At 48.2% G+C, this 13,076-nt stretch overlaps 1 protein-coding gene across 1 annotated transcript in view; it reads left to right on the top strand.

Annotated features, from left to right (window-relative positions):
- LOC127608540 (neurobeachin-like) overlaps window positions 1–13,076 on the top strand; it is a 160,371-nt gene that overhangs the window by 80,483 nt on the left and 66,812 nt on the right. Inside the window, exons 37-38 of the mRNA XM_052077661.1 lie at window positions 2,184–2,308; window positions 11,414–11,563. Coding sequence (XP_051933621.1) covers window positions 2,184–2,308; window positions 11,414–11,563 — 275 coding nt within the window. The remainder of the gene's footprint in view (window positions 1–2,183; window positions 2,309–11,413; window positions 11,564–13,076) is intronic.

Genomic DNA, 13,076 nt, shown 5'->3' with positions numbered 1-13,076 from the left:
GTGTGTGTGTGCGCGTGTGTGTGTGTGTGTGAGAGAGAGACGTTGTCATGTGATCCGTGTAACACTTTAATCTGTTTAGACTCCGTCAATACGCTGGCGCGAGCCCTGCGTGCGTTGACGTCGACGGCCGGCTGCCAAGAACTCGTTGGAGTAACGCGCGGGGCCTTTTGTACCTTCGGTATGTTGTAGGTAATTTTATGCTTCAAACATCAATGTAATAATTATATTATAACAACGTAATAACGCAGCGTTTGAAGTAGGAGTGGCCAAAATGTGACCCTGCACACCCTCCCCCCAGTGTTTACCATCAAGCTTTTACTGTCAAGCGTCTTGTAATATTTGTTGCCTTCATCTAGCCTTTTTTTTACAAAAATTTTTCGGCGCTCTGAGCTGAAATTGACAACCTCAATTGTATTCATCATTTGAATTCATCGACTACTTAATTGATTCAAGGCACACAGAAAATTAAACAAACCCATGACTCGCGTGACTGAGAATCTACGCGGACATGGTGGAAACACAAATTTTTAAGCTATCCAGGTTAAAAGCTAAACAAGAGAAGAAAGGGTTGTTTTTGCAGAGGATAAAGAATATAGACCCTTTAGTATTGTAGTCTTGTCTGTCTATGTGTGTTACAGCAAAGTTTTGTGTTCAAATAACTCCGGCTTCAGGTGCTACAACTACCACAACATCAATGCTAGCTTTGTTAGCCTCTGTATGGCATTTCGCATTGTGTGTTAGCATTTTGCTAACACGTTTCTGTAAGGCAAAGTAGTATTCGTCTGTATGTGGCGCAACCGCTGTATCATCCAAACGCATAGAGTCGCAATTATCGAGTGGCCGCATATGAACAATTCCGTGAATAACAATTTCCTTGCTCAAGGGCAAATGAAGGCGGCACACCACATTCTCCCGCATTACCTCCAACCAGGTCGTAAAAACACCAAGGCAAAATTCTGAAGCTGACGCGCGTGAACAAGCGGCACTTAGTCACCCCTTGCCGATGCCGGCGCTTAATGGGCTGCATTAGGGGCCCCGCAATAAAGCCACGCCGGCCGCGTCTTGGCTAATGTCGCAATAATCATTTACAAAAAGATGGTTACCACATGCTGGAATAATTTTCAGCTGGCGCTTTTAACAACCCTAATTCGCCATTATTAATAATGAATAAAAATGCAATTTTCAGTGGGCTCGCTCCAGGGCTCTGGGAATCATTACGATGAATATTTCAGCGCGTTATTTTAATCACCGCCGCACATTTGCGGGGGTGGAGGGGAGCCCAAGGCAGGGATGGGTTGGGGTGGGGGAGGGGGGGGAGGCTTACTTTAACAGAATCGTGCATCAACCCCCCCCTCTCAGGTCATTAGAACCCGTGCTGCCTGCCTGTGTGAGATGCCTACCTTTTGATTTACAAGACTTGTTTAAAAAAAAAAAACACACCCGCGCACAAAAAACGAGGGGAGCCGCGCCATTTTGACTTGTAATTTGATGCCGGATTTGGTAATGAAGCGCCGCCGTGTGATTTATGGACCCCGCGGTGGCAGTTTCTGGCACTAAAACTGCCCCCTGCTGTTCTCGCAAGCGTTGCCGTCTCTTCTTACCGCCGATGCTCGCGCGACCCCTGACACTTCTGGATGCACAATGGCCAATTTCCACGGCGTCGTATCGACTTGGCTCATCAATACTTGGCTTCGAGGAGGAAAAAAAAACCTTGGCTTTGATCGTTTCGGGAAAATTTGAGGTCGGGTCATTCAAAAAAAATATTTTCAGTTTTGCTCATGTGCTTCCCGCACTGTCAACGAAGAAATAAGCGTCAAATTCCCAACAAGTTCAAGATTGAAGGAAAAATTGAGGGAATGCCCTTATTCTCGTTTTGGATAACATCCGTCTCCGTCGTGTGCCCAACAGAAGTAGACGCCCTCAGTCTGTGTGTCTTCTGTCTGTCCTTCTATCCTCTTGAAATTCATTTGCATATGTGGCCCACAACCCCATGATAAGAATTAGAGGCCCTCAGTCTCCTCTTGGATAATACCACATTTTCTTACTAGTGGGCCAGTTAATGACTGCCTTCTGTCGACTCTTGACTAAAACGCATCTTCTTCCAAATCTCCTTCCACCGCACTTTATTTTGGCGTGGCGTTGCTTTAACGAACGCCGCCTGCTTCTGTGTTCTTCTTGCCCAGGCCGCCTCCCGATTTCTGGCGTCTGGACTACTGGGAGGACGACCTGCGGCGGAGGCGGCGATTCGTCAGGAACCCGCTGGGCACTGTGCACTTGGAGGTCTCGTGCAAAACTCTGCAGGAGTACGGTGAGCTCATACACACACACACACACACACACACACACACACACGCGTGCAATCGTCTCCAAATGTTGATCATTAGCATCTTTTTGAATATGTCGCGGTCTTACGAGGGCTGCCAATGGAACGTGACATGTGAGTTTCATTGGGGGTTTTATCCCCGTCAAAACATGTTCTTAGAGGCTGGGAGGGGGGGGGGGGGGTCAGGGGGGTCAAATTTACATGTCAGGAAGGCAATGTTGACTTTTCCGCAAAAGCGCTGCTAGTTAGCAGCCCTGCTGGCCTCCTGATTAAATAGCAAAAATATATATACTATATATATATATTTATACAAAATACTTTTTGCTCCTAAAATTGAATTATTCTTTATTTTTGAATTATGAATTATTATTCACTGCAGTGTTTTGAACATAAATTGTGTTCTTCTTTGAGCCATAAATGTTTTACGTGTATGTTCAAGGATAGAGAAAAGTTCTGCGGTAGACCCCCCCCCCCCACCCCTTTTCACTCTGCCCACCTTCACCTTTTTTAATTAAAGGGCACCCCTGCGTTAAACTAATCGATTATCAAATTCGTTTATAATCAATTGTGATTCTTAATTGATTGTTTTTGAGACCGAGACTGAAAAAAAAAACTTTTGGGGACTCAATTTTAAATCGTCAAGTGCTTGCGCAGAATACACTGATGTCGACTTTGACACATTTTTTTTTAGACTTAAACCGTAATTTGCTTCCACTTAAAATAAATTGAAATATTTTCCCCTTTTTCGGACGCGTTAACCACCAAACCTTGAACTGAATCGTAGTCCATTTATGTTTGTGCTTTTTTTTTTCTGGACGGTCCATTTGAAATCGTGTCACGTTTTGGAAAAAAAAGATGGAATTTGTATTATTTTTTTTTACAATTACATTCATCAATTTATCAATAAAAGATCTTGAGAGGACCGTTGGCCAAGTTCAGGACGTCATGCGGTCCAACATATGGCAGCTGCCTCCTGAGCCACAGGTGGTCGGCGCAAGCAATCGTCGTGCCGTCTGCTCTTAATTTTCCGCGCGCGGGTGCGTTTTGGAGGCGGCGCGGGTTTGATCGCCGTCATTGGCTCATTCCGTGCGCTCACCGCGACGCGTTGACATGTTGTCGGGCAAACAAAGCTCCGACGTCATCCGTCGATGACAACTCGGCTCGCCCGGTCGATTGAGACAATCGGCGACTCCAAAACGCGCAGCGCTGACCCCCGCGCCGAGGCTTTCGCATTCGTCACCCGCAACCAAGTCTGCGTTTAATCCGGGATCTCCCTTCACGCTTCAAACATAGTGCGGCGAATTCTCGAGCAAATTTTGTAGACGCGCCTCACACGATAGGATGCACCAAAAAAGTCTCAATGACCCATAACAGGGAAATTGAATGCGATGTCGGCCATTTTGGGGCGGATCCCGACGATCGTACTTTGACGATCTCCTTCCCAGACGGACATGGGTGATTTTTTTTTGTTTTCTTTCTCTTCCTATTTTGCTTCGTCATGTGTTCAAAGCACGGCATCAAAGTCAGACGCTCATTTCCAGGATTCACCTTTTGAAAAGGGGCTTTCGCTCGTCACGACAGCTCACTCGGCGACATTTCCTTTGCGCCGTCGAAAGTATTTTGTCGGAAGGTGGCCGAAGGTTCGGAGGCGAGCGCGCCATCTCCCGAACTCCCGTTACATCCAGAACTTGACGGGCTCTCCGTCAAACATTTTTTTTAGTGGGCTGCAGCTGACCCCCCCCCCCCCCCCCCAGAGACTCATCTTTAAAGATAAGATAAGAAAAGATAAGAAAAACCTTTATTAGTCTCACAATGGAGAAATTCCCAATTCACAGCAGCAAAGTTATGACAGTAAGAAGTAGAACAACAAAATATAGGAGCTGCTGGAAAGGCAGCCACTCTCGCGGCGCCATTTTGAAGTCAAAATAACAAAAATAACACAAGACAACACATAGGACACAGACAGTCGTTCAATCTTCACCAATTTTCTGCATACACATTGTTGTCTGAAGCAGTTATAGATGAAAGAGGAGAGGATCAAAGTGTCCTTTCACCAGTGGATCAGAGACATCATGCTGAAAAATGTGCACACGTCTGCTACAAGCTAAGTTTTGAAAGCAAACACAAAGCTGTAGCATCCATTGACGAAAAGAGATTAGTTCACTTCTCCTGTCCCACGTAATCCGCTTCAAACTCCAAGCCGCGACTCCCAGCTCCAAATCCGCATCGGCAGTCCGCGCCAACGCTCCTTTCTTCTCATCGTCGGCTCCTCAAGACCTCCATCCATCCAGCCGCAGACCGTTCAACAGCACCGATCTCTCCGCTGAACAAAGCGGTCCGATCTGGCACTAATGGAGAAACGTTAGGTTGTCCAAAAAGAATGCAGACTTTTTTTTGTGCTATGACAGCAGCATATGACAAGACAGGCTTCAGCCGCCATCTTTTGCCGTTTGAAGAAGGGCAGACGGGCGGCGGCGGCGGCGCTCGCGGCACGCGTCACTCTTCCTCCGCTCGCTTGAAGGAATAAAAGTGATGAGAACCGATTGTTTTTCTTTTTTTGTTTCCCCTCACAAAGAACTGAGTGAGTGGCCCGTGTCTGTTTCGACGCAGCCTCACCGTCGCCTTTGTTTTCTCCGCAACATTAAGAGCCGGCCGCCTCCCTTTTTATTTATTTGTTGTGCGCGCTCAAAGGAGTTATTTCGAGATTGTGTTCGGCTTTGTGCCTTTTTTTTTTTTTTTCATGCTGCCACTTGAGCACTTTGTTCGACACGCATATCAGAGTCGGGCACTTTTTTTAGGGCGTCATTTGGAGCTTTGTTTTTTTTTGGCTGACACCAGACGAATTTGATCGTAAATTGCACAGACGCGGCTGGCGTGTTTCCGCCGTCGGTTACGATAGTCGCATATCGTCGTCTTTACCAAATTCCGTGTCAGTGGGTCAACCCGGTCCAGGGGATCATTTTATTCGAACCTCCAAGTGGGGGGGGGGGGTCTGCTGCTGAGTCCGTTTTTGCTTCTTTACATTGTACATCAAGTCGAAGCAACTTAAATGCTGCAGGGAACCATTTCATCTCTGCAATTGGGGGGGGGGGGGGGGGAGGCTTTTAATGCCACTTTAAATATGAACAACATATGTGCATTTGCGCAAAACATAAAATATCCACATTCCTAAGCCAACAAAAAAAAAATAAAGGATTTCAAACAAAAACCGAAGCGCTAAGGGCTCTCTTGCGTAAAAAATGACCGTTCAAGGATGGCACAAAACTGCTGAACACCAAATCTACATGAACTACATGAACTCATTTTGTGCCCCCCCCCCCACACAGAAATCAACTCATTCAAAATCGGAGTACTATTGAGCTCCTGCCTTGTCATTCCAAAGCCACAAAAAAAAAAATCAATGGGCCTACTCGTGCTGTAGTATAGATTCATAAATCTCCTGATTCTTTTTATTATTATCTTATCTTATCCTATTATTATTTATTTATTTATTTTGAAGAATATTTTTTAAAAATTAATCCCACAAGGGGGCGGCCCGGTAGTCCAGTGGTTAGCACGTCGGCTTCACAGTGCGGAGGTACCGGGTTCGATTCCAGCTCCGGCCTCCCTGTGTGGAGTTTGCATGTTCTCCCCGGGCCTGCGTGGGTTTTCTCCGGGTGCTCCGGTTTCCTCCCACATTCCAAAAACATGCGTGGCAGGCTGATTGAACACTCTAAATTGTCCCGAGGTGTGAGTGTGATCATGGATGGTTGTTCGTCTATATGTGCCCTGCGATTGGCTGGCAACCGATTCAGGGTGTCCCCCGCCCACTGCCCGGAGACAGCTGGGATAGGCTCCAGCACCCCCCGCGACCCTAGTGAGGATCAAGCGGTACGGAAGATGAATGAATGAATGAATAATCCCACAAGCTGCCAGGTGCCCCGTCCCTCGTCTACATCCTCGTAAAGTCACGTTGAGGCCTCCAGAAGGTGATTGATTTGTTGAAAGAATCACCCAAAATAATCCACGTCCGAGAGGTGCCACAGCAGGGGCGGGGGAGGGGGGGGGGGGGGGGATGTTTGAGCAAAAAAAAATAAAAAGCGTCTTTCGCATCGGCGCAGTGGCATAACCTTTGTCATCACTCTTTGCGCACGCACGCAATTAATTTGGCGCGACGCTGCGTCTTATTGTCTATTAGCCGCGTTGGCAGCTTAGCCAGCACATTCGCTGTCGTCGTGGCCGAGGGCCCGCCGTTGGGGAGGGGGGGGGGGGTAGATTGGGGGCTGATTGGAAGCGGGCAAGCATGAAATGGAAGTCACGTTAATATTGATCTGAGTGTTTAACGGGGGTGTTTTACCTCCGGGTGTCCTTGCGGTCAGGTGACAAGCTCCTTCTTCTGCTCGCTTGGCTCTGATTGCTACAGACGCAAAAGATTGTTCTCGGCAGCGCAGTGCCACTAATCTGACGTCAGGCGGAAGGTGAACTTCATGATTCCAACGTACGACAGGAAATGTACTTTTGCGCAAATTGTCATGATTCTATGAGTCCCGTTCCAGCCTCGAATCTCACAAGGGCCACATAGTCCAGCGTATGATTATTCTGCTCTTCGTCCCTTTGGTGACGCAAAGTGTGGGATTGTTTGGCCTCACGTCAATAAAAAGCAAACCTGGTGAGGCAGCGTTTAGCTGTTGTGCTGCATGCCATTGGAAAAAGCTGCCAAGGGGATTAAAAAATATATATATCTTCTAAGCGCGTCGCCATGCAGTGGCTCATTACGATCGCGCGGGCATCTTAGCGAAAAAATGTTGTCTACCCACAAGCATTGCAATTAAAATTGTTAGTTATTTAGTGGAGCTAAACATCTCTTTATTTTCGCGATAAGCAATGAAGATGAACAAAAAGTTGAACCAAGCAACAACACTTTTGTGGGCCCAAGGCCCATCTTACCAGCCTTCCGCAGGAACTAGCTGATGAGCCGCCCGGATACCGATACCGATACCGAAATGTTTTTTTAATTCAAACACGAGGCAGCGCATCCCCAGATATTGAATCGCGATTTCCCTGAGAGGAAGCGCCTTGTAAACGCGGCCCTAAATCAACGTTATGATGTTTAAGCGCCGCACTCCCGCGGCCGCTCTCAAGCGGGGATTTCGCATGGCAGGAAATACGAGCCTGTTGCTTTTAATCCCCTTGGCGAAGCTCGAAGCAGATATTGGGAAGCCACCAGGCGGTCTCGGCAGCTCTCGGCGCGGGAGGGCGCGGCCCCTGGGAACGGATTGGATTTTCAAGTCAGTCGACGGAGCCGGCGTTCCCTTACGATGTCGCGATGCCTCGCGCCGCATCGCTGCCGTTATTTACAGAGATCTGACAGCGGCAGACAGAAAACAGAGCTCCCGAAAACTTAAAAAGCGCCTTTTGAGTTCTCTTTGAGGTCACCATGCACGCGCGCCCGTCTGTGTGTGTGTGTGTGTGTGTGTGTGTGTGTGTTCAAACGAACGACGTCACTGCCGCTCGGGTTCTGACCAGAACAAAGAGATCAGAACATCGGACTTAACTCGGCTGTAGAATGGACTTGAGTCCCGGTAGGACTCTGAGGTCAGCAGACTCGGGTCAAGTCGTGGAGCCCCCGAGTTGAAAGCAAATGCGCTGAAGCAGCATTTCGATGTTATGCTGCAGGCAAATGGAAAAAGCTGTCGATGGGTTAAAAAAAAAAAAAAAAAAAACAAGATGGGGGGGGAAAAATATGGGCTTGCCTGCTCTCGTTATGATTAAAGTCTACCAATTTGGAACGATGCGATTGGACGAAGATGATTTTTTTTTTGTCTTTGCACATCCTGCATACAAATTCAGTTTATGCCGTCATGGAAATCCGTTGTCGACTCAGGGCTCTCGATTGCTCACGAAAATCTTTGGGGTCTTTATTATTATTATTGTTATTATTATGGGGCGGCCCGGTAGTCCAGTGGTTAGCACGTCGGCTTCACAGTGCAGAGGTACCGGGTTCGATTCCGGCTCCGGCCTCCCTGTATGGAGTTTGCATGTTCTCCCCGGGCCTGCGTGGGTTTTCTCCGGGTGCTCCGGTTTCCTCCCACATTCCAAAAATATGCATGGCAGGCTGATTGAACACTCTAAATTATCCCTAGGTGTGAGTGTGAGTGCGGATGGTTGTTCGTCTCTGTGTGCCCTGTGATTGGCTGGCAACCGATTCAGGGTGTCCCCCCGCCTACTGCCCGAAGACGGCTGGGATAGGCTCCAGCACCCCCCGCGACCCTAGTGAGGATCAAGCGGTACGGAAGATGAATGAATGAATGAATGAATGAATGAATGAATATTATTATTATTTATTTTTTTGAAAGCTTGATGATCGTCAAAAATGTGATTGCATCTCCTCGCCGCCGCGGTCAATCGGTAAAAAAAATGACCGGAGCTTGAATGTGGCTGAGCGCACGACGCGGCATTGAATTCCTTCGCCTTCTTTGATGATCCCGCCGCCGCATTTCCCAAATTGCGCTCAGGGGCGGCCGTGTGTGATTTCTGCGCGCTTGTCGGAATTAGCCGCGTTTATTTAGTCTCGTCGGGCCTCGGCGCTCCCAACGTGCCAATCCAAACATCGGCACGTCTGCTCATCAGCCTTTCAGCGGGGATACTTTACTAAATGACACGTTTCATCCCCTGCCAGTGCGAGACTCTGGCCTCTCAAACTCGTGGGGATTTTTTTTTTGCTTTTTTTTTGCTTTTCCCCTCCCCTGAAGTGCTTCCCTGCATCTGCCAAGCGCGCTCCAGATACAAGGCAGAGCAGGAAGAAGCGTCTTTTGCTTTTGTTTTCTTTCATGTGACCTCTGCAAGACCAGGCGCCTGTTAAGTGGCCCGAACTTTGCCCATCAAAGCCGCCAAAAGCCCGATGACGGGGCGGCGCGCCTCCTGACCGATGCGTGGTTGTTTCCAAAAGATTTTCGTATCTTTCGTTTCCGAAGATACTTTCGGATTTCCCCGTGTTGCGCGGCGTGCCACGACTGATTCCTCCGCTGCCGTCTGCTCGAAGAAGCGGTTCAAGATGTCAATCGGAAGAGTGCAACGTGGTCAATATTTATGATAGGAAGTCCTCACGTGCTCGCTTCACTTTGGGTTAGGCCAAGCTGTGATTGTGATGGAAAATTCATTCATTCATTCATTCATCTTCCGGACCGCTTGATCCTTACTAGGGTCGCGGGGGGTGCTGGAGCCCATCCCAGGCGTCTCCGGGCAGTAGGCGAGGCCTACTGCCCCTGAATCGGTTGCCAGCCAATCGCAGGGCACACTCACACCTCGGGACAATTTAGTGTTCAATCAGCCTGCCACGCATGATTTTGGAATGTGGGAGGAAACCGGAGCACCCGGAGAAAAGCCACGCAGGCCCGGGGAGAACATGCAAACTCCACACAGGGAGGCCGGAGCTGGAATCGAACCCGGTACCTCTGCACTGTGAAGCTGACGTGCTAACCACTGGACTACCCGGCCGCCATGGAAAATTCAATCATAGCCAATTGATTAAAAAAAAAAAAAAAAAAAGTTTTTTTTTTTTAAATTTAAGACAAGTAGCACATTTATATCAGGCGGAATCCAGATTTTTTATTTCTAATTCCGATCAATCCAAAAGGTTGTTTTTGTTTGATTATCAATAAAAAAACAAAGCGGCAAAATCGGGCATTGTTTTTTTTTTTTTTGATCACGAGCAGGGTTGTCGCCATCTGCTGAACGAAACCATGGAGAGTAGCTTGTCCACGTGCTCCTTTTAAAAAAGTAATTTGTCAAGTAACTAAATTACTTTTGTCAAGCAAGTCCTCAGTAACTTGAGTTCTTTTTACAAGCTAACTGTGGCCACACACCGGTAGTAGTCAAGCAACTTCTGCCGCGTAATCTTGTGAAAACATCCAATAGGAAAATATATTTTTTTCTTGATATGTGACGTCACCCCCCCCCCCCACCAAAAAAAAATAAATCAGGCAAGATGATCAAAATTGCTGTGGATGTGTCATCTGATTTCTTTCCTCCATTTGACAAATTCCAATCTGGGGGTGGCTGTTCCGAGCCGATGAACGCGTTGCAAAAAAAAAAAAAATCCCCCCCCCCCCCCCCCCCCGCTTTTGTTTTTTGCACGCATGTATGAAGACGCGCTCTCCTTCGAGCTGCCGGCAGCAGATGATGAAGTCCCGGCGCAACCTAATTGCGCTGTCTGCTCAGCCTCGCCTCCTGTCACGTCTCGGAAAACGGCGAGCGGCGGCGCTAATCGACGGCGAGCCCGTTGGTCTTTCAAGACGCAAACGTTGCGTTTCATTCCTGACCTTGTCTGGAAATAAAAGCAAACGTACGTGTGATGTTCAAAATGCGCTCAAGACGGCAACTGCGAGGGGCTGCGGCTTTTATATGCTACGATGGCGCGTTAGCATCTTCCCGCTTTCGACGGCGCGACACGCAAACAGCCGCGCGCTAGCTCTTGCTTTGTTAGCCGATCTTTGACGTTTGACGCTAAAGGCAAACCGAAGTGTGACAGTTTCACACTTCTGATGCATTCGTTGAAAAACAAGTGCCGCGCGGAAATATTCCTGACCGTTGTTAACGTGTGGGGAAATAAATTGCGCTAAAACAATGACAACATTTTAATTGGATGATTAAAACGGTGTCGACGTGCCGCGCGCATAAAACTATTTTGGGTCCAAATATTATAACGTTGGCGGCCCGGTAGTCCAGTGGTTAGCACGTCGGCTTCACAGTGCAGAGGTACCGGGTTCGATTCCAGCTCCGGCCTCCCTGTGTGGAGTTTGCATGTTCTCCCCGGGCCTGCGTGGGTTTTCTCCGGGTGCTCCGGTTTCCTCCCACATTCCAAAAACGTGCATGGCAGGCTGATTGAACACTCTAAATTGTCCCTCGGTGTGAGTGTGAGTGCGAATGGTTGTTCGTTTCTGTGTGCCCTGCGATTGGCTGGCAACCGATTCAGGGTGTCCCCCGCCTACTGCCCGAAGACAGCTGGGATTGGCTCCAGCACCCCCGCGACCCTAGTGAGGATCAAGCGGTACGGAAGATGAATGAATGAATGAATATTATAACGTTGTCCCGTGTTTCTTTTTTGGGCAGCGACGGAAGAAGACGAGCTGGTTAAGTGGAAGACTTTGGTCTTCCCGGGACAAAGTTTTCCCAGCCCGAGCCCCGAAATTGAGCCCATCCTGGAGGGAGACGACGACTCCGCCGGCCTGCTGCAGGAGAAGGAGACGGACGGCCTCGGCGGTGAGTCCGTTTTCCAGAACGAGTCGGTCGGTCCCTTTTGAAACACAATCCCCAATACATCCTGTCGTAGAGTCTGCGGGGTCTAGGGAACATCCCATAATTTGTACCGTTGCGCTATCAATCCGTTGCGGGTGTCTTTACGAGCCGCCGCCGCCACTTTACAATGGGGCGCGCGAGGCGGCGTTGCGCTTTCAGCGGCCGTCCAAAAGCGTCGCGTTGCCAAGCCGAGCCGCGCTTGAAACCGCATGCGAGACCGCATTTTGTGGCTTCTCACGCGAGATCCCGTCTTTGTTCTGGAGACGCTTTTCAAGCCAACCCCAAAAGTATTCTTACGCAGAGGTAATCCCTTTTGATGGCCAGTTGGGCCCTCTCCACCCCTTAGCTTGCGTTAACACAATTCCGACGAACGGCGTTTCGCCGTCAAAAACGGCACACATCCAAATTCTTTTATCGGAAACTGTCCTCTGCGATTCAAGGGGCGGAAAAAGAAAACAACAATCAGCTATTTGATTTTTGGCGCCATCTGGTGGTGTCTTGGTGTCATCAAAACAATATGAAGTGAGTTGAGGAGCTTCTTTTAAACAAAACAAGTCCTCTACCACCATCTTGTGCCATCAACGGGCACTTATGAACCCTTCTGGCTTGCAATCAAATGAACACAAAGAAAACAGTATTTTATCATCGTTCATATTTATTGTTTCACCGTCGTCCTGCATTCATGCGTCAAAAATTGGCTTGTATCTAGTCGAAATACAAAGCAATTGGCTCGCTGTTGCTGCTCCCTTGTGGTATGGGAGGGTACTGCATGATCACTTTCTGGGCGAAAGACCGCACAGGCTTACAAATTGGATATTTTCAATCAATCACTTTCGAATTGAAAATGCTTGATAAGACGACACACGTGCTAATGTTAGCGTACCCTGTTGCCTAGCCGCAGGCGCCGCAGTCTCCACTTGGTTGCATTTCAGCGCTCCGTCTTCTTGCCTCGGAGAATGTGCATCTCCTTACCTTGGACTGGGTCACGTCACCAAGTCGATGCGCTCTCCTCGGTGGCTGTCATTTATTCAGAGGCATTCACGTGTGATGTGGAAAAGTTGCCGCCGAGCCTTCAAATGTTCCAAATCGCAAACGTCGCATGAGCAAAAAAAACAGGTGACGCTCGTTAACCGAGCGCTACGAGTGCGCATGAATAATGAATCGATTCAAATGTATCGCACATCAAAGTTTTACAAAAACTGTACCGAACATTTCCAATTAAACATTCAGGATTCAAGTTAAATCGATTGATCTTCAAAGTTAAACACAACCGAATTGCAGTACAAAGTAAAAAGACTTCTCGGAAAAACTCTTGGAAGAAAGTCTTCCTGGAAGACTTGCCAAAAACGTGTTCTTCCGGCATGCGTAACGAGCACACGTCCAAATACTTTTTTCCATGTCGTGTATTTTATTTTATTTTTTTTTACATTAAGTGACACAAGATGCGGGAATGAGCTAGCTGTTCACACAAACACAG

This window comes from Hippocampus zosterae, chromosome 10, assembly GCF_025434085.1.
Source record: "Hippocampus zosterae strain Florida chromosome 10, ASM2543408v3, whole genome shotgun sequence".
In the NCBI taxonomy this organism is placed as follows: Eukaryota; Metazoa; Chordata; class Actinopteri; order Syngnathiformes; family Syngnathidae; genus Hippocampus; species Hippocampus zosterae.
Note: the sequence above shows the minus strand (reverse complement) of the source record. Positions and strands in the feature narration are given on the sequence as shown.